Source organism: Triturus cristatus, chromosome 8 (genome assembly GCF_964204655.1).
Source record: "Triturus cristatus chromosome 8, aTriCri1.1, whole genome shotgun sequence".
Classification (NCBI taxonomy): domain Eukaryota; kingdom Metazoa; phylum Chordata; class Amphibia; order Caudata; family Salamandridae; genus Triturus; species Triturus cristatus.
The window spans coordinates 1,118,269,033-1,118,290,174 of NC_140591.1; the positions used below are offsets into that span (position 1 = coordinate 1,118,269,033).

At 48.2% G+C, this 21,142-nt stretch overlaps 1 protein-coding gene across 3 annotated transcripts in view; it reads left to right on the forward strand.

Annotated features, from left to right (window-relative positions):
* The window catches only part of SLC9D1 (solute carrier family 9 member D1), a 444,459-nt gene extending 425,349 nt beyond the window's left edge, over window positions 1-19,110 (forward strand). For all 3 annotated transcript variants that reach the window (XM_085622704.1, XM_085622705.1, XM_085622703.1), the window contains exon 13: window positions 17,312-19,110. In XM_085622704.1, coding sequence (XP_085478830.1) covers window positions 17,312-17,440 — 129 coding nt within the window. In that variant the 3' untranslated portion in view covers window positions 17,441-19,110. The remainder of the gene's footprint in view (window positions 1-17,311) is intronic.
* Window positions 19,111-21,142: the final 2,032 nt, after the last annotated feature.

The window sequence follows — 21,142 nt, forward strand, 5'->3', positions numbered from 1 at the left end:
TCTATCTGGGACGCAAGAGAATCTATGAGGGGAGGATGAGAAATGCTGGTTGGAGACCTCGAGAGGCGCCTGTTCACCAACTCGATCTCCTTATCTATCACTGCTACAGCCCTCTGCAAGAAGGAATCCATAGTAGAAACCGTAGCAGTGGAGCCAGTCTTTCCCTTCGCTGAGGCTGTAGCTGGCGCAACCTTACGCCTAACCATGACTAAATGATCAGGAGATAGAAGCAAGAAACTGTAAAGCTGGATAACACTGACAAAAGAGGGGGTAAAGCGGACCCTCCTATCCCTCTAGACAAGAGATCAGCCGCAAGCACTGTTGTCTGGGTATTAATCAGATCAGAACAGAACAGTCATGACACGTGCCCAGTCTACCACACTAAACAATCCTACCTCCTTTGTCACTGTTAATATCACACACAATGACAGGTAACAGGTACTGGGGCGATGCACAGCTCCTTCGGTGGACTATATCACTGTGGTTACTGTGGGCAGAGTCGAGCAGGAATCCCAGGATGACAGACTAAGGGTGGGGTGGCCCAGCCCAGCCTCGACCGGCCGTGGACGGGCGCAAACGGGCCCGCCCTAGGCCCGGGCTTTGCACGGGCGCGGCCCAGGCACGCCCACGCTCGTCCCGCGCTGCAGGAGCCCTGGCCCGTTTTGAGCGTCTGCCGACACTTGGACAGTGTAGGCGGCGTGCGCGCCGTGAGGGCTGCAGGGAGATGTAGTTCCTGCCCTCCGGTACACCTCCGTTCCTCCGCAACACCGCTAACGTGAAAAAGCACACCAAAGTCTAGAGGATACAAGGATTCTTTAATTAAGAGCTGTTGTTTGCTCTACAAGTTAATGCAGTGCCACAAGATGATTGGTCTCCAGTTTTACAGACTACAAAAAATTGTCCCCTTACTTCAAACTGATCATTGGGTGGAAATACCCAGAGCCATTTATTGAGACACAAACCCAACAACAAGCTTTTTAGGAAATTCCCAAAAACTTAATTATTCAAATGTTTGCCTTGTAAAGGTACAATATCAAACTCTTGGGTACCAGGATCTCAGAACATCTGCTGTGATGCTTTCTCCCCGTTCACGACTCTTTTAGGTCTCGCCTACCAGACAGCTCTTAACTGTCTATAAGCGCAACATTTAAAGAGGGCTTATAGCCTTCCCATTGCTTACCTTTAGCTGGCTTTATTCACTCTCATTTGTTTGCTTCTTATTTGATGGCTTGCCTTCTTCTTTGCTGGTTTGTCCCTCCCATGGAGAATATCTTTTATACCATGCTTTTAATTGGCTGAGTATGTATCTTTCTACTGTTTGCATTTTGAGAACTACATTTTTCATTTTCATCAAACACTCCAAGAAAAGTGAATGTGCAAGAGCTCGGCAGCTGCCATTTGCTTTGGCATCTGTCGGTCCCTTATCCCCATCCAACTCTGTTTCTTCCCCGTTACTTAAAAACCCACTCCTCCTCTGCTCCACACACACCCCTCTTACTGATTTTAGGTGGCGTTTGCCATCTTGGCTCGGGGTGAAAGAAAAGACGACCTCATCATTTCTTTTGGTACGTGAATCAGTAGTGTCGCAAGCATGCGCATTTGTGTTGTTTTTTTTTTGTGGTTTTCAGTTGAGATCAGAGACAGTAGTATAATCGCAATCAAGTAAGCAAGACAATGTTAAACATCAAGGCATGCACATATTTCTGAGGAGTATGCGTAAGGAGGAAGGGATATGGCGAGGCATCAGTTTTAACGCCCCAGTTCTAGGTGATCAGCGAGGGGGATTGTGTGTTGTTGCCTGCCTCTCAGGTTGCCCAAAACATTATTAATTCCTCCCAATAGTGAAGCATGACGTTAAATAAAAAGTGTTGCGGCAGAGGCCAGGGCGATGTTTTGAAAAGTTATTAACATGAAGGTGGGGTTTCCCGGTTTCCCTTTCCTGCCGCTGCTGCCCTGCAGCCCCTCCCCCCGCCGGTTCCCACATCCCAGCTGCGCCCCCTTCCCTATTTATTGGCGGCCGCGCAGCGGATGCGTGCAACGGGCATGCCAAAGGCAAGCCCGTCTGCACCCGTCCCCGGCCACGAACATCCCCAGAGACCCTGGATCTCCGACCACCCACTGCTACGATTCAGCTGCCCTCCTCGCACCTAACCCCGGAAGTAACAACAACTGCCAGCTGTCCATGCCGAACACCACCCACGGACAGTTCTCCTGCCTTCACGGACGTCAAACCTTCATCACCCTCCGCACCACCACGACTGCTGCCGCCACGCCGAACGCCAACACCACTGAAGCCCTGAGGTGCATCCTCCTCAGCATGCGCTCCCTGCACAGGCACGCTGTAGATCTCTAACCTCCTCGACACTCTCGCCAGATGTCACCTTCTTCACAGAAACTTGGACCAACTCCACCTCCTCCCCCGACATCGCCACTGCCATCTCCGACAGATACAAGATCCAGTGGAAGGACTGCCCCAACCACCCAGGAGGAGGACCTTCCATCGCACACAAGAGCTCCCTCCGACTCACGACCTACAGCTCGAGCGGCAGCCCGCCCGCCACCGAACACCGAACGCCTCCACTGCCATATCGGCCCCAGAACGACCCTAAGAGGTACCCTGGCCTACAGACCTTCCGGACCTCAACTGCGATCACCACCACCATTGCTGACCTCCTTGCACCCCACGCCATCACCTAAGTGCTCATCGTAGACCTCAAATTCCACCTCGACAACCTCAGCGACCCCCAACTCCGGCACCCTCCTGGACAACTTCGACAATATCGGACTGAAACAACTCGTCACCACCCACCCACAAGGCAGAACACACCCTCGACCCCATCTTTGTAACAACACCCACTTCAGCCACACCACACAACCCCCCTGGACGGACCACCACTGCGTACACTTCCACGTCGACAAACCCACCCGCCCAAACCTGCACCCCGCCCTCAGGGAAGAAACTGGAGCAAGGTCACCAAGGAGCAGCTTAACTCCACCATAAACCGCGCTGCCCTCTCCACCTAAACCAAAGCCAACCTCGCAACCAAAGAACTCCATAGATGGATCACCAACTGCGCAGACGAGCTCGCACTCCCACGTAACCTGACAGACAGCGCCCCAGAAAGGCCACATGGTCCACCACCGACCTCCAAGAATCCAGATGCACCTGCAGACGTCTCGTGAAGAACTGGAGAAACAGCAAATCCTCAGAAGACCGCACCACCTACAAGAATGCCATGACAGAATACCACCAACGCATCAGATCCACCAAAAGGACCTTCATCCAGGACAAGATCCTCGCCAACTCCAGCAACTCTAAGGAACTCTTCAGCATCATCCAGGAATTCACCAAACCCCCCAGCGAAACCACAGACATCACCCCTTCCCAGGACCTCTGCAACAATCTTGGCTTCTACTACCATCTGAAAATCCAGGGCCTCTACGACAACTTCAATGACCAGACACCTGACTCCGAAACCACTCCCTCCTCCAGCAACGCCAGCCAGGCCACCATCTCCTCCTGGACCCCAGTCACCACCGAAGACACTACATCAACCATGAAAAGCCTCTACTCAGGAGCCTCCACGGACCTCTGCCCCCCGCACATCTTCCACAGAGCCGCCATCGCACCAGAACTACGACACACCATCAACTCCATCTTTGAAACCGGCATCTTTTCCAACGACTGGAAACGCCCAGAAGTTAGACTCCTACTCAAGAAGCCCTCAACAGATCCCACAGACCTCAAGAACTACCGGCCCATCTCCCTCCTCTCCTTCGCGGCCAAAGTCACTGAGAAGACCGTCAACGTCCAACTAACGAAATTCATTGAAGAAAACTCCATACTCGACCCCTCCCAATCAAGATTCCGCAGCAACCACAGCACTAAGACCGGTCTACTCGCCGCCACAGACGACACCCGTACCCTCCTCGATCAAGGACACACCTCAGCCCTGATCCTTCTCGACCTCTCTGAAGCCTTCGACACCATCTCCCACCGCATACTCACCACCAGACTCCACTACGCTGGCATACAGGGAACCGCCCTCGACTGGTTCCACTCCATCCTCACTGGCAGAACCCAAAGAATCAGACTTCCACCCTTCCTCTCCAAACCCACAGAGATCAACTGAGGAGTAACCCAAGGATCATCGCTCAGCCTCACACTCTTTAACATCTACATGGCCCCCGTCGCCGACATCGTCAGACAGCACGGACTCAGCATAGTATCCTATGCCGACGACACCCAGCTCTCCCTCACCAAGGACCCCCTCACCACCAGACTCCGCTTCCAGGAAGGAATGATGGGTGTCGCATCCTGGATGAGCAGCAGCTGCCTGAAGCTCAACTCAGAGAAGACAGAGGTCCTAGTCCTCGGACCTTCCCCCTCTGCATGGGACAACACCTGGTGGCCCACCACCCTAGGCAGCCCACCACCCCCATGGACCATGCCCGAAACCTCAGAATCGTACTCGACTCATCTCTCTCCATGACCCAACAGGTCAACATTTCACCTCCACCTGCTTCAACACCTTCCGCATCCTCCGAAAAACCTTCAAAGGGATCCCCCCCCCCTCGAATCAAGAAAGACCGTCAGCCATGCACTCATGACCAGCAGACTGGACTACGGAAACGCCCTCTATGCCGGTATCAACAAGTCTCTGCTCCGCAAACTCCAGAACATACAGAACACCGCAGCCAGACTCTGCTTCGCATCCTTCGACACAAACACATCTCCCAACACCTGCATAACCTCCACTGGCTCCCCATCAAAAAGAGAGTTACTTTCAAGATACTCACCCATGCCTACAAATGCCTCCACAACACCAGACCCCAATATCTCAACAATAGAATCTCCTTCCACGTACCCAAGAGGAACCTCTTATCCGCTGACCTCTTCCTCGCCGAACCCCCACGCATCCACAGGGCAAGAAACAGTGTAAGAACCTTCTCCTACATCGCAGCCAAGACCTGGAACGAACTCCCGATCAACATCAGGCCTGCTCCCACCCTGCACTTCCTCAAGACCTGGCTCTTCGACTGACCGGAGATGCCCACCTTAAACACCCCCACCCCAGCGCTTTGAGACCCTCACTGGTGAGTAGCGTGCTTAAAACTCTCTTATTGATTGATTGTGGGGGGTCAGTGGGTCGGAGTTCAGCATTCACTTCCGCACTTGCCTGGACTTGGTTTAGGTGAGGTTCTGGGTGCCGTCGTGTTGAGGCTCCGGCTGGGGTAGCGAGGCACCTTGCAAAACATGCCAGTCCATTGTGGATCTGTGATGCCCGACTTGCAGTCCCAGATTGGTGCAGCCTACCTCGGGATCTAGTCTCCTAGCAGGGTGGGGGAGAGGGGCGACTGGCAGGCAGGGCGACTGGAGGAGCTAGGGAGTGGGAAGGAGTAGGTGCAGGCTGATTATATGAATACCAAGGTACGTCTCGAGGGATATATGGTGGAAGGTTGTCGTCGTATGTAGTTTAAGGGAAGTGATGGAGCAGGGCATCCCAGTCCTGTGAAATCAGCTTTTTACAGAGGTGGCGAGCCTCTTCATAGTGTAGGGCCTCTTCCTCTGCCCTGCCCCCATTTTCACAGAGGTCCCTTCCAGGCGGAGACCAGGGTAGCTTGTGTAGCTCTCCAGTGTAAAGTTACCATTCTTTTGGCCAACAGGAGTGCTAAACCAGCAAAGGGCACCCACACTTTGAGTTGTTTCCTGCTTTTGAAGACACCAAGTGTGCACTACTCAGGGTCAGGAAGTTCAGTCACCTCCACTGTCGCCTTATGGATTGCATGCCAGTAAATAGAAAGGACAGGGCAGGACCACAACACGTGTCGCAGATCAGCAGACGCATTGCAACAGTGTGGGCAGCACAATTGAGCAGTGGGAAAGAACCGATTGAGCTAATCAGGTGTCAAGTAGGCGCGTTGTAAGATGTGGAATTAGATGGCTTTGAAGACGGCTTTCCTAGGTACCTATTGAGGGAATTCTAGTGCCTGTTCCCATTCTTTGTCATGTATTGTCCGGCCAAAGTCATCCAACCCACCTGCCCCTCACGTTGTCAAGGGGGGCCCCAGTGTTTTCCCATATAGCCCTGTAAATCCATGTTATTAAGTGTCTCCAGTCACCCATGCATAAGAGGGGGTGTGTACGACAGGGTGGGTTAGAGGTTCTTCCTCATGTATGGACTAAAGGTTGTGGCAAGAGTGGCGTAATTGTTGATTGATCATGAACTGTCCTCTGGGGAAAGTGTAGTTTCAAAGGAGTTCACCAAAGGATAGAAGCCAGCCAGCCGCAAAGAGGTCACTGATTGTGAATAGGAAGTTCTTGTGCCATGTCCACATCTTGGCAAAGGTATAGTAGCCGGGGAAGAGCGGGAGGCCTTGCAGGGAAAGGCCAGGATATACAGGATATGTGTCATGTAAGGAATGGGGCTCTGGCCAGGCACTTAAGGGCAGTGGTGACCTTGAGTGGCCATGTGGATGGGGGCGTAGCATTGGGGAGCAGGTACTTTCGTGCTGTAGACGGGCAGAGGGATCCGCTGCCATTGCCACCTCGAGACCCTTTGCCACTGCTAGGTAGTACACTTTGAATGAGGGGACTCCAAGCACACCTCCTCCCACTGGCAACTGTAGTTTCTTCAGAGTGACCCTGTGACATTTGTCACACCATAAGAGCTCACCTTAGAACTTGTACAAGTCCTGGAAAAAAAAGTCCGGGGGTATTCACAGGGACGTTTGCTAAATAATATAGGATCCTAGGTAACATTATCAGTTTAGAGATGGTGATCTTCCTGGTGGTGGCAAGGGGTAGGTGTTTCCAAAAATTTACTTGGGGCTGCAGGGTAGAGAGGAAACCTCTGCAATAACGAACTGTCTTTCCTCCAGAACAAGAGGGTGCCGCTGAGCCTTACGTTGTATGGTGTTGTGGTGAGGCTGAGTGGATACAAGCAGGAATTGGCCCAGTTGATCCCCGAGGCCTGCTGCCTGAGATGAAAAGTGGAGTGTTGTGTATGGGGGAGAGGTCGGAGCAGATGTCTTGGAGAGACAAGAGTACCTATAGGGATACCCATGGGCCGCACCATCTAAAGCAATTTCCCCGATTTCCCCCCCTTGACAAAATAGGAGAGCTAGAGTTTCCATGGAAATAATGAACAGCAGGGGTGACAGCGGGCTGCCCTGCCGGTGTCCCTGCCCACTGAGAAGTGTAACGAGCCGGATCCTGGAGGTTGGTTTGGCGTAGCGTAGGTTGGTATATGCCAAGATGTGTGCTCCCACTCCCTTCTCGGCCAGCACCCTAAAGAGGTATTCACAGGTAAGGGTGTCAAAGGCATTTTCAAGGTCAAGTATCAGACATGCTGCATTCGGGCAGCTGCAAGGGGCCTGATTCATGACGTAGAAAAGGCGTCAAATGTTCTGGGCCGTACTGTGTCCTGGGATGAAGCCTTTCTGGTCTGGGTGTATTAACTTCGGCAGAAATTGTGCTTATTTGTCCACTAGTTTTTGCCCCGATAATTGGTGCCTAGGATGATGATTGGTCTGTACGAGGAGAGGTGTGTGGGATCCCAGTCTGGTTTCTGGAGGGACACCATGAGGGACTCCCAAAGGGATCGGGGAGGAGCATTCCGATGCGTAGGGCCTCGATGTACATTTCGGGATGCTAGGCTCTCGAAGAAGGTATTGTAGCATTCAATCGGGAATTCTTCCAGGCCAGAGGTTTTGTTTCTGGCCAAGTTTCGGATGGCCTCTTTGGTATCCGGGGCTGTAATGTAAACACCTTTGCTGATTTTTTGTGCTGCGGGGACACAGGGGAGAGCAAGCCCTGAGAGAAATGTGCAAATGGCATCTGCTGCCGACAGTGGGGATGCCTCGTTGACTGAGGAGTTATAGGTGCCAGGGCCCAAAAATCATAAAATTGTTAACTTAAAAAATCTACTCGACCTAACTGTAATGCGCTTGACCTCTCTCTCTGAAAGCTGAGCCAATGTGACAAGTTAACAAGATTTAAAGGCATTTTTATTGCTCATTCACTTTGTGAGCAATAAAGTTGCCTTTAAATCTTGCTATCTTGTTGTCACATTTGCTCTGCTTTCAGAGACAGAGGCCAAAAGTCAGTTTGTCTTCCTACTTACAAGAAAGGGCGAGTAGGAGCTAACAATAGCTTGTCCTAATTAAATCTGGCTTGCAACAGGTGAGTGGGTTTTTCGTGCCCTTGGTATGAAACGCATTCAGGATGCCTGGTCCTACTGTCTGGGGAGCCATGCCAGGAGTCTGCAGGACTGATCGCCCTCTTGATTGTAACTGCGCTATATAGGCATTCAGGTTGAAGCAGTGCAGATGCTCCACCAGGGCGGAGTGTTGGGTTTTGGCTTTGGCCAAATACAAGTGTTTGGAGAGGTCAGAGGTCATGGTGGTCTCCAATGTGGGTATGGGTATGCGTGTTTCTGCCTCACAGCCCTCTCTCTTCAGCACCCTGCCTATCCCTGCCTCCTCCTGCAGACAGATTCCCATGGTAAGTAACTTGAATGCATCCCATTCCATCAGCCTAAAGTTTCTGTGGCCTGGTTCTTTGTGAAATACTGCCTAATGTGCTCTTTTTGTGAATCGCAGAATGCAGCATCCTCCAGATGGTCCTGCAAGAGACACCACATGGGCACTGGAGGGACCAGCGCGCTCCATGCCAAGTTTACTATGTGCGAGGCGTGATGTAAAACCACCAGCCCTAGGTAGTCTGCATGTTCTATTGTGTCTGATGGAGGTGGAGCAGAGGACTCGGTCAAAGCAAACATGCAGTTTGTGTGGTGTTGAGTAGAAGGAATAGATGCGGGTGTGGGGATATAACACCCTTCAAGCGTCTCCAAGGGCCAATTAGCAAGCCCAGTTAGAGTAGTTTTTGGACTGTGTGTGCAGAGGAAAGCGGAGGATGTGAGTGATCAAGCTATGTACGCAATTGTAGTCAACACCTAATACCCACAGTGTGTGCTTCCTATGCGCCAATGTCCCTGTGAGCTCGGTTCAGAACCCCTTTTAGTCCCCCAGGCGTATCAGCCTCCGTATCTATGATTGTGTTGAGTACTTGATAGTATAAGCCCAGTCAGATCCATATAAGTGCTGTACAGTCATAAGCGGAGTAGGTGGTGGCCATTATGGTCCCCCGCCATTTCCTGCATATGCGCTGCAGTTCTGTAGTTGTGAGATGGGTTTCTTGGAGAAAGATGATTTGCGCATTCTGCTGCTTAAGGTAAGAGTAAATGGAGTATAATTTCCTGGCCGTGTGCATGCCTCGCATGGTCAGCCTAATCGTGTTTTAGTGGGGAGCCCTGATATGGAGGGTGCACCCAGGGATGTTCGTCCCAAGGTGCTCGTAGCCAAACTGTAGCATCTAAACTTTGGTGTAACAATGGGGTGGTAGCAGCACATTTGAGTTGGATGCGGGAGCACATATCAGCCCAAAGTTGACACTGTGGTTGTGTGATGCCCCGTAACATTGTGGTGAAGTGTATGGGTTTTCTCACCCCTGTCCGCGCCTAGTGTAGCAGCAGCACTTCTAACATGGCTGGTGGCCCAGCTGCCAATGCGGGGCTCCACTGTATGGATGTGCGGATGAGGGGGGTGGAAACTCGGTTATGAGGTGGTGAAAGCTATGGCATGAGTCACAAAATGTCAGCCGTCTGCAGTCTCACCAAAGGTCGGGTCTGTGAACCCTCGGTATTCCACAGATGCCCTTGCCCTCAGTGCCCTGCATCAGTCTTCAATGATTTGTTCCAGGGCTGGCAGTTGGGGGCCCCCGTAGGGGAGGGCCGGCTTGTTCTGTTGCACCTCTGGTGTCTCTTGAGGGCGAGAGGAGCCCCCCCCAGCTGGTGTTGGTGTCTTGCCGTGTTGTTCAGTGACCCAGTCTCAAGCGGCATGTGGGTCCATCAAAAAGAGATTTGCCGTTTGGTAGGATCCTAAGGTGAACAGGAAATAGTAGGGAACATTGGACTCCCAACTGACGGAGCCTCCACTTTACCGTCAGAAGGAAGGCACATTGGTGTTGAAACGCTTGGATGTAGTCTGGGAAAAACATTATAGAGGCATTTTAAGCTACAGTGTTCCCGCCTGCCTGGCCGAATTAAGAATGGTGTCTCGATCTTTAAACTGTAGAAGTTTGACCAACATTGGATGTGACTGCACCTCAGGGACAGGCCTGCATGCTGGCACCCTATGATCTCATTCCAGCAAGAAGGGCATCAGGCTCAAGAGGGGAACAAAAGATTTGAGCTATGTCTCTAAGATGGTCAGAGGGTCTCGGCCCTCCACTTCTTCTGAGAGTCCTAGGATTTGGAGGTTATTATTACGGGAGTAGCCGTCTGCATCCTCCGCTCTACCCTCGATTGTTCTCATTCTGTCGATGAGGTCTAGTATTGCCATGTGGTTAGCAGTGGATTGCGGTTGCAATTCGGCCTGTGTCTTTACTCCCTCCGTGACCCTGTCTGCAAGCTTGCGATGATCATCCTGTACAATGCGATGCTGTTGAGGGAGGCGGCGTGGCACGCTGGGCTAGGCGGGGATTGTTCCACAGGTCCTGTCCATGGAAGTGACCAGGCGTTGCTGGTGCGTAATCCGGCTGCCGTGCCAGGTAGCTGTAGGTTCACTGCAGTGGTGCCCAGAAGGGACCCCTGCAGTCCCCACGCGGTTGGTCTGTTGCTCAGGTGGGCCCTGATGCGGGCCCAGCGCAACCACGCAGGCAGGTCCTGGTTTCACTCGCTGTGCCAAGTAGGTCCCCGGATCTTCCGCCCTTCCGGGGGATCTGTCATGAACGCAATGACTCTATTGCCGCTTCCCCACCAGGTCTCCCTGCCTCGTGAAGCGCAGCACAATGCCGGCCGCATCCTTGAGCAGACCCGATGGCTGTGGGCTGGTCGCAATCCCAGCAGTAGCTCGCTGCTGCAATCTGTAGCTTCCAATCAGGGATGGTTTAGGGGCATCCGCCCCCTGTCGTCATGGAGATTGCGGTCTGGGTCACCCAGCTGCATTTATATCTTATTGTGGCATATTTTGGGCGTAGTGTCCAGAACTTTAGCTACGAGCAACCACCATGTTGGTTGGCCAGGCCACGCCTCCGCAAGCATGCACATATGTTACCATGCACGCACGCGCTAGCGGAATGACGTGGCTGCCCGGCAGCAGGCACGTCATTGCACATTTTTCCTTTGTTTCTGTTTTTTGGGGGAGACTAAATGCATTGGCAAATCCAATAAATGAACAGACATGACCTCTTATCTTTGCTAAGGATTATTTCAGACTGGCACTGTTCCAACACCGTAGTGTTTTGAAGTAACCGAAATGTCACATATAGTGCAATATAAAATTCCTAAATAAATATACATAACCATCAAGCTGTCTCGTCACACTCTCGGGCAAGCTTTCATTTTTCTTTTACCTGCGTGCTATAAACCAAAGGAAAAGACACACAGATGATAGATGGAAAGCAGAGCAAATCAAACATTCACTCCCAGTCAATAGATCTTGGTTAAATTCATTGTTCTTTACCTCACCATGCCACCCCAGTTTGGACCCAGCCATATGCAAATCAGTCTTGACCCCGTGCCTCACGGAAACAGTCCAGCCCGGACTGCGAAGCCAGATCCTCCCTGGACCGGAAACAAGCATCCTGGGACCGGTTTGGGGCATCACACCATATCAGCCAGGCTAGATTGAAACCAAAGGAACATCTCCTTTTCATAATTCTGTCTGAAATAGGCCATTTTCTTGCTTTTACGAAATAGCTGCATCTTTAAGACAAAGGAACAGTTAGGTTTGATACATGAGGAGAAAATGTTTTTGCTCATTATTAGAATTTTTACTAGAACAAAACAAATACTGTCTTGCTGATTGTTTCCCTTGTTGCTGAAATGGCAGACCCGTTAAAAATGGTGCTATCCTTTGAGAAGAAGCTTTCGGATCCAGATTGTAGGAAGCTGGCTCTCTATATAGTGTACTAGAAAAAAAGTACACTGTGCAGAGAGTCCAGTGGGTCCCCAATTGGTTTACAGAGGCAAAGGTAGATAATATTAATGCTCTCTTTTGTGGTAGTGTGGGCGAACAGTTAGGCTTATCAGAGGGTAGTGCTAAGCATTCGTTGTACTCACGGAGGCTATAAATAAGACGCACATTCAAATAATACATTTGAGACCAATTTAGGAAAAATAACACTTTTTATATATATTTCAAACTCAAGAACTTTATTTCATGGTTAGTACAGTTTTCTATACAAATATTCACAGGTAAGTAAACGTTCAAACCTGTGCTGTGCGCTTTTTACTCACTATGCAATCCTATGGGAGAAAAAGTCAAAGATGCCTAGGTACAGTCGGTTTCAGGGATTCACCTTCTGGGATCGAAATAGAAGTGGGCAAAGGTTCAAAGTACTGCCAGCAGTTCTTCATGAATCACCCAGGTTCTACTGGGAACAGAGTGCTGGTGAGGCTGGTAGCTGGTGCGCTATGGAGAAGGGGGACCACCTGAAAAGAGGCTGCACAGGTGGACTTGCGGGCAAGGCCAAGGGCTCCCAAACGGGGGTTTTAGATCACAAGGGGTCTTGAAGCATGGAGGCACAGCCAGTTTGTCGGGACCTGAGCCTGGAGGCTCGGGTGCAGAGTAGGTAGGTCTGCTAGGCTGGGTGCGCAAAGATGCACGTCGTGATCATGGACAAACAGCTGGCAGGTACAAAATCAAAGCAGCTGGGCCACTCTTGCAGTGGGTCTCAGTGATGCTTACATCCCTCGATGGCTGCTCGGTCCTGGTGCAGTGAAAATCCGGACTGGACTCTCACTGTTGGTATTTGGTGCAGGGTGTCTGGTCCCCTGGGGGTTGGTGCTGAACGGCTCCGGTTGGTACTGGAGTCTTCACACTCGATGGGGAGACAGATCTGACCTTCCAGAGCACGAGTACCTTCTCCTGGTCATGTGTGGGATCAGTCGGGCCGAGGAACTACAAGGCGGTGGACTGGACTCTGCTTGTCGGCGCATGAAGACTGCAGGGGAGTAGTTCCTCTTCTCCAAGGGAAACCCTCTGTGCATTGTGAAAGTGCTGGCAGGCTACCCAAGTTTGGTAGTTCTGCAGCTCGCAAGACCAGTCACTCTGTTGCGATTGTCGAGAGAGGGCTGAGGAGAGCAGGGGTTTGCGCCAAATTTCTCCTGCAGGTGTCGCCAGGCAGTGACTTCTTCGTCCTTCTTCTGTTGATTCATCGAATCAGAGTTCTTAGGTTGAGGAGTGCCACCTAAATACTCAATTTAGGGGTGTTTACATGGAGTGACAGGTAGTAGCCAATGGGCTACCTACCTTTAGAGTGTCTACACCCTCTATATGACCACTTTCTGTGGGAAGTGGGCATAACCCGGACCCTAGAAGGCTAATTTTATCCAAACCAACATGGAGGAATCTAAAATGTGGGATCTACATCAGCTGACCCATCCTAATCTTACTAATTTTCCCGCCTGTCTGGACGCCAAAAAGTGGTGTTAGGACAGGGGGCTGGGCACCTCCGCTATCTGGAGAGGCCCGTGGTGACATAACAAAGGTGGCAGGGCCTTTAAAGCTTCCCACTCTGGAATGCCCATCCTGCATAGAGGAGGTGTGAACAACTCCGCCCAGAGCAGGCTTTGTTCCTGACCTCTGAGAGCAAAGGCTGTCGTGTCAGGAGGCCAGAAACCGGTCTATGGTGGCTGGCAGGCCAAGACCAGTCAGTCAACACACTAGTAGTCGGTCGGTTTTCAGGGGACACCTCTAACATGCCCTCTGCATGCATTTATTAATAAATACAGCACTGGCATAAGTGTGGGTTTATTAGGTGAGGTATTTGGTACCAAACACCTTGTGGTACAGTGAAGCCATCAGGTAGCTTGGGAACTCGTAATCATGAATGTCCGGCCCATACACTCGTTATGGCTTCCCTGTGCACTGGTAATATCTCAGGGTGAACTCCTATATCACTGGGACACATCCACTCTCGTAGATATGTCCTCACATGGGTATAGTACACCCTGCCTTAGGGCTGTAAGGCCTGCCATAGGGGTGACTTACCTATACCACATGTAGTGCTGGTAGGCATGACAGGAGTGAGACGTCACGCCTATGAAAATGACACAGGGATGTGTGCCATGTCGACTCTTCGGTTGTCTCTGCACCAAGACATACAGGCTGCAAAGAGTAATACAGGAGGCATTGTGGTAAGTTAGGGGGGAAGGCCCCTTGTCCAAACTGCTTCCCCCTAGATCTTTTTTTAAAGTTTTGGCAGACATATAGGGGAACCTCTGAGACATATTTTTTATGATGCCAAGAGTAAAGGGACTCTCCCAAGGAATCTAAGGACTGCCACTGTAGCACTCGTCCCCAAATAATGTTAACCAGCCAAGTAGTGTGCCTCATACAGGTTGATTGTGCTGCTTAATACAGAGCGAAGGTGTTAGCCAAAGTTCTGACTAACCAATTGCTATGGGTGATAGACAACTCATTGCGCTGGATCAGTCTGGCTTTATGCCTCACCGCTCGACTAGACACAATCTCTTAAGGTTATTCGGATGTCTAGCTTGACGACAGACCATGCAAGTACCAGGGGTCTTGATAACACTATATGCCAAAAAGGTCTTTGACTCAGTGAATGAGACAACCTATTGCTGGTCCTGAATAAGATGGGGTTCAAGCCGGGATTCTCCACTTAGATGCATAGATTATACACGGACCCGGTGGCAGCAGTCAGGGTCAACGGAGTGACATCGAGGGAATTCCGACTGGGTAGAGGAACGAGACCGTTGTGTCTGCTTTCCCTTTTGTTGTTCGCATTAGCAATCTAGCCGCTGGTGTGCTGAGTAAGGGTGGACAAGCAGATCAGGGGCCTACATTGGGATGATGTAAGGAAGGACACCATCTTCCTTTACGCAGACAACATTTTGTTATAACCGGCAGATCCACACACCTCCATACCAAGGGCGCTGGAGATGGTCAACGTATTTAGGAAATACTCTGAGGTAGGCATTAACTGGCACAAATTGGTGGCTCCTCGATGACTACAAATAAGACGTAGGGCACTGAAGGAAACTCTTGCTGTCCCTGATGGGTAGAGCAGCCCTATATAGAATGATAGCACTGCCCAAATTCTTATATATGCTGCAGAACTCACTATGCAGAGTCCTGGTGGGATTCTTTGGGGCAGTCGAAACTGCTGTGGGACAAAGGGACACCATGCATCGCCCTGCAAACACCGACGAGAAATCTATAAGCGGGTGGGCTGACTCTTCCTGACCTTCAACTCTATCACGGGCAGGGCAGCTTCACGGCTGGGTCTTCTGATCGTTACAGGAGTCCTTGTTGATGGCAGCAATTTGCGAGATGGTGCGAGCAGAATATTTCCAAAGGTTATACGGCGGCTCGTGCCCCGCACTACCCGTCCCAACCGAGTCGGTGATACACCACTGGAAAAAGGCTACAAGGGGATTGGGATTGAGGGGAGCAGCTGGCACTCAGAATCCCTTCGTGGGAATCAGAGGCAGACCTAAATACTCTGGAGGGCATGAGGCGATGGGATCTAATAGGGATCACCAAACTGGGAAATGTGTGGGGCGCAGAAGGTCTCCGCTCCTTTGAGGAGCTACAGGCGGAATATGACTTAGCTGACAATCAGCACTTTCGATATGCAAAGATGAAACCTGCCTTGGCCTGCTATAGGGAGGACCTGCAGGAAGTGGGAGAGGAAACCCCACTCCAGTATCAGGTGCTTTTGGCCCCCTTCATAAACATGCATTCTCCCTGATCTAAAAAACTTTTCAAAACCACAATCACCTCTTGATAAACTACGCGTCAAATGACACTGCATTTTGGGGAGGATGAGGACTGGGGGAGGCCTTTCGATACCCGAGAGAGGTAGCCATTAAAGCGGGCTTTTGACAAGGGCAACTCAAAATATTACATCAAGTTTACTATACGAGGACTAGATTGTATAGAATGGGGAAGAAGAATGACACCAACACATGTATACAGGGCTGCAGGCAACGTGGGACACTATGACACACCCTGTGGGAATGCCCTAGGGCACAGGACTACTGACACCATGTGTGCCAATGTATTTCTGAAGTTCTGGAAGAAAACAATACAGGTTAGTGGGGTATTGGATACATTGAGAATCTGGGGGATCAAGTCTGGACTAAGTACACTAGATTGTTTTGCGATGTGGCACTTGCAGTAGCTAGTAGAAACATTGCCCGTTTATGGGCAGCAAAGAATCACTGACAGTAGCGTTATGGAGGACAGGCGGGCTGAAGCCACGGTATATGAAGCACAGGGGTTCCCACAGAAGTTCAAAAACGTATTGGGCACCCCATGCCCATTCAAAGACATGGGGTGAAAACAATTAACAAGTAGTTCGAGGGGACCTGCGACTGGCTTTGTGGAACCCACACACCTAGATGTGGGGCGTCGCCGCGTCGGGGTCCATGTTATGCTGCAATACTGTAATTGAGTTGGTGCGGATTATAAAAATAATAAAATGTTTTTAAAAAGTTTTAAAAAATTAAAAAGAACCGTCAGGCATGCAAGTATTTTACTTGTGAACAGTGAGCAGTTTTAAAGAAGCAGCTCTCAGCAAGGGTATCCTCTAAAGTACAAAATACAACTGTCTTTGTTGATGCCGAGACGATCCTTGAACAGGCGTTGAGAATAACACTCCTTAGCTTTCTGCAGAGGCAAGAGGGGAAAACTTTTATAATATGGGGGGGAAACATATTTATCAATTTTTTTCACGTGTGCCCGGTGCCATTTCTGAAAACGCCAGTAGTTTATTTTATTGGCTTGATACCAAAATCAATCTGCTTTCATGATCCTCCCCCATAAGAATTTCAGCTGTGGAACCTGTATCTTTTCAAGATTGCTACCTTCTGAAAAGCTTTAATGCACTAGATTACTTGCCAGAGAAGAGCGTCCAGAAAAGGATGACCTATTCCCTGAGCCCATCATCATAAACATTTCTTTGAGGCAGCATTGGAGACATGGGATTCATCTCTCCACTTGTTAACTCCTCTGCCAATCCTGAGAGGTATTGTCTGGCACTTACTTGAACAGTAACCTAGCCCTATTGGTCGAGGGGTGTGTGAGGAGCTGTCAGCCCAAAGTGTTGTGGAATCTCCAATATCGATAAAGAAGCTTTTACCTAGTCTTCCACTTTTAATTTTTGGTACAGATATATAGCCATATTTAAAAAAAAAAAAAAAAAAGATTTTTCTCTTAAGCTTGCACTGCCTTATAAACGAAATTAGAGTGTTTACATTTGCTTTTGTCATTTCAGGTCTACCTCCTCATTTTGAGCGTGACTACTTTAAGCCTCTTGCTTGCCCCAGCACTGTGGAGAGCAGCCATTATGAAATTTGTGCCACGACCGGATAAACGCTCAAGCGCCCTGCAGAGGCTACCATAGAAAGCGGACTGCCTTCATGACAGCTGGGTGGGGGACCCAGTTGGCACTATACAGTTTCATGACAAAGGGATGTGCACCCGTTTTCCTCCAAACGTGCACTTGGTTGTAGGCCATAAGCTGGCAAAGGGTAGCATTACTTTAAAATTGTTGACTCAAGGTTTGCACAGCTTTTTGATTCATGTGAGGTTTGCATTACGTGTGTGGAAACTTGGTGACAACTTCTATGTCTTTCAGTAAATGCTCTGTTTGGGTTTAGTTTATGAAATCTTAATAGCAGTGGGTCTGTACAGGAACGTGTGTATTCACGCGCTGTTTTGCACAGTTCAAAACTTCGAAGAGAAAATGTTTTGCCCCAAATGGGGCGAAAACGTTAGCAGCTAAACCTGGAAAAATGTGCAAAATCAAATTGCTTCATTTTTGCTTGGGCCAAAAAAAGTACTGTATTGATTCTGTAGTTCTCGTTTGTTATCCAGTGAATGGATAGGTACAGCACAGTTTATTTTTTAAACAAAATCTCGTTCTAAAAATAGCCTTTAATACGTTTCCTCAATGTGCCTTTTATTGATGTTGATTTTCTTTTGCGGATGGTTTTTAAGAATGGCATTCATTTGTTTACATTCGTTTTTAATGGTTCGCGTAGACATTTTTGTTAAAATTATTTGTTCCGTTATGAAATAACGAAACTGGTGGGTTAATAGAGTCTGTCGTCTGTCCTGATATCAGTCTTAAAACACATTTTCATTGGTACATAAGCCACAGCCGTTGTAAGCAGTGATAAGGCTGCGCACTGTCATTCTCATGGTTTGCAGTAGAACAGTTTCCTTAATTATATAGGGACACTGTATGATATGCTAATATCCAAGAATACGTGTGTCCTGTTCATATTTGTGCCTCTTATGTTTTTTTTAACAATGTAAAACAAATTGAGACCTTTGATTGTCATTGAAGATTGGGTTTCTTCAAGTTTATATTGACACTTAATGTGTTCTCTTTTTAATTATTCTGTCTTTTGTCCAAGTTACTCTATGAAGTTATGCATCACTACAGTGTACTGACTGCTTGTGCATCAATGCTGCTTAAGTTTGTGAATAGTTTTTTTTTCCCTCTGAAGAAGTAACCCTATTCACAAGCATGGCATTCTGTCCTCCTGTCGATTTTAGCGTAATCCCTGGTGTAACATTCCAAAGTTCTTCGTTGGAATACTAGTCAAACAGCAAAATGAACCTTACGTAACACGGTCGATTATAGTGCTACATTCATCAATGAAAACGTAATAAAATTAAGTATTCTCTCCAAAAATATTTAAGAGATTATATTTCTGCATTGTCTTTCAGTTTTATAAACGTCAAGTTATGGTCTGAATAGCACATACTCTCAAAAGTCAAGAAAAGCACATTGAAGGGATTTCACTCTCCATCCAAGAACTTCAACCATAACTCACTAAATGTTACTCCATAGTTTGTTGTGCAAAGAGATGGCGCATTGGACCGTTGTTGAAGGGGCTAACGAGTAATAATTTATTTTGAGAAAGTACAAAAAGATGATACTGCTCAAAGATATTTGGAAGGTGGTGGTGCCTTCTGGTGACACCATTATATTGATGTGCCATACATTGCAAATCTGTTTAATTTAGGACACCATCTAATTTCAAATAAAGTTAATCAATTGAGTCATTGTGAATCTGATTTGTGTTTATAAAAGTTTGTGGTTTTTTTCAGGAATACGTAGAAAAATTATTGGTTGGTCACACTCCTCTAAAGCTCTTTCGTGCTTGTTGTGATAAAGCCTTTATTCCAAACAAAACTCCAGGGTATCAGAATTAATTTGCACTTAGTATACAGACGTTCACCAGCATGCAGTATGTTGCGATGGTCATTTCCTGAATGTTTTATTTACTCCTATTGATGTTTTTAAATTTAAAAAAAATTGTAGAAGGTGATCTAGTTGCAGTGTGTAAATGCAATCCTATTTCATGCTCGATATCACTTCTATTTAGTTGAAAAATAGAGTTAAATGTAGCCATTATATTAATACAGTACAACAATAATGATGATTAGAATAATTGTTATTTTTTAACTAATGCATAATCAAAGATTAATTAAGGAACGTAGAGAAGGAAAAACGAAAGTAGAGGTGAATAAGGAAAAAAAAAAAATTAGTGAGCCATTCTTTCAATGTTTTTGTTACAAACTGGAAAAGCGCTGATCTGGTAATCTAGAGTCTGCCAGCTTGACATAAAACCAGTTACCGGTAAAGGTGCCAAATCTGAATTTCGCATAAAGTTGCCTGGTAATTGGATGGGTAATGTCACCAAAGAGCAGGGGAGAACCCTGAGGGAGGTTGACCAAGGAGTGCAGAAATTTGTTTTGAAGAGTTTTCAAGATGACTAACTGTGATGCGCCCAACAGTTCAACCCCATTTAGTGTACCACCCATGGCTTTGACATAATGGATATTAAGAGCAGGAGTCACTGATCTAGCTGTTGTTGATTTAAAACCTCTTAGTATTCCAGAGATGTTGTCCTGTAGTTTTAGTTCACTGTTGCTGATGTGTTTTTATCCAGAATGTACTATCCGTCATTTGGATTAGCAGTTAGTCGAAATTGCTGACCCTTTCGAGGCTTTCACCACCTATGGATATCTTCACCCTACATGATTTGTGCAGATTGACTGTCATATTTCGTCTTTGATGGATTCACCTCCAATCCACGCTCTCTACAAAAGCCAATGAAATGGTCAATTAAAATTTGCAAACCTCTGGCGGTTTTTAAAAACTAACAATGTGTCAAATGTAAAACGTAGGGTGGGGACTTTCTTGCCAGTCAGGATTGTGGAATCATTTTCACATGCGTCCAAGTGTGCAATTTCATAGTTTAACTACAAGCAAAATAGGGTCAAGCAAGGACACATCCTTTCCTCACTCCTTTTTCGATGGGGATGCGTTCAGTTAGTTCGCCCTGGCCACCCAGTGCACCTGCGCATAATCCCATTTTGGAAGTGGATTAATATTATTTGAATGCTGCCAGGGACCCCCATTCTCTCTAAAACAATCCAAAATTTCTATCTGGGCACCAAGTCCCAAAAACATTTTAGGTCCTCAAAGGCGTCATAAAAGTGGCCCTTATTTAGAACTACAATTTTCCAGTACAAGGACAATCTCGGTCTGTTGTGCTAATACCATCCCTGATTTGTTGGGTAGAAAGGATGTTTCTATCATCCATCCATTGGTGTCATTTATCAAGTACCTGCTGGCAGAAAACGTATTGTAAGCTGTTGATTAGGCTGATCGGTCTACAATTGGATGTGATACTTTGGTCCCCTTTCTATGTATTGGAACAATTTCCTCACCAGACTTGGTGTAGGTGTGTCCCTTAGAATTACATTAGTTAGTAGGTTTGTATAGGTTGCCCATTTATTGAGATCTCTTAAGGATACATCTCCTGGTATCCCATTTGTCCCTGTGCTTTCTCTGGCGTTATACTTCTGATTGCTCCTGATATGTCTTGGGATTCTATCTCAAGCTGGCCTCAGCGTAGGTCTCTATTGGTGTGCCCCAGGCTTCCTTACCTTCACTAGTGACCTTGGGCTGTTTACATAGTACAGGAAAGTGGTTGAACCAGGCTTCTGGCTGGATATAATGATCAGTTGTGTTACGCGAATTATGACTCCCTTTAGCTGCTATGTGCCAAAATGCTTTACCATC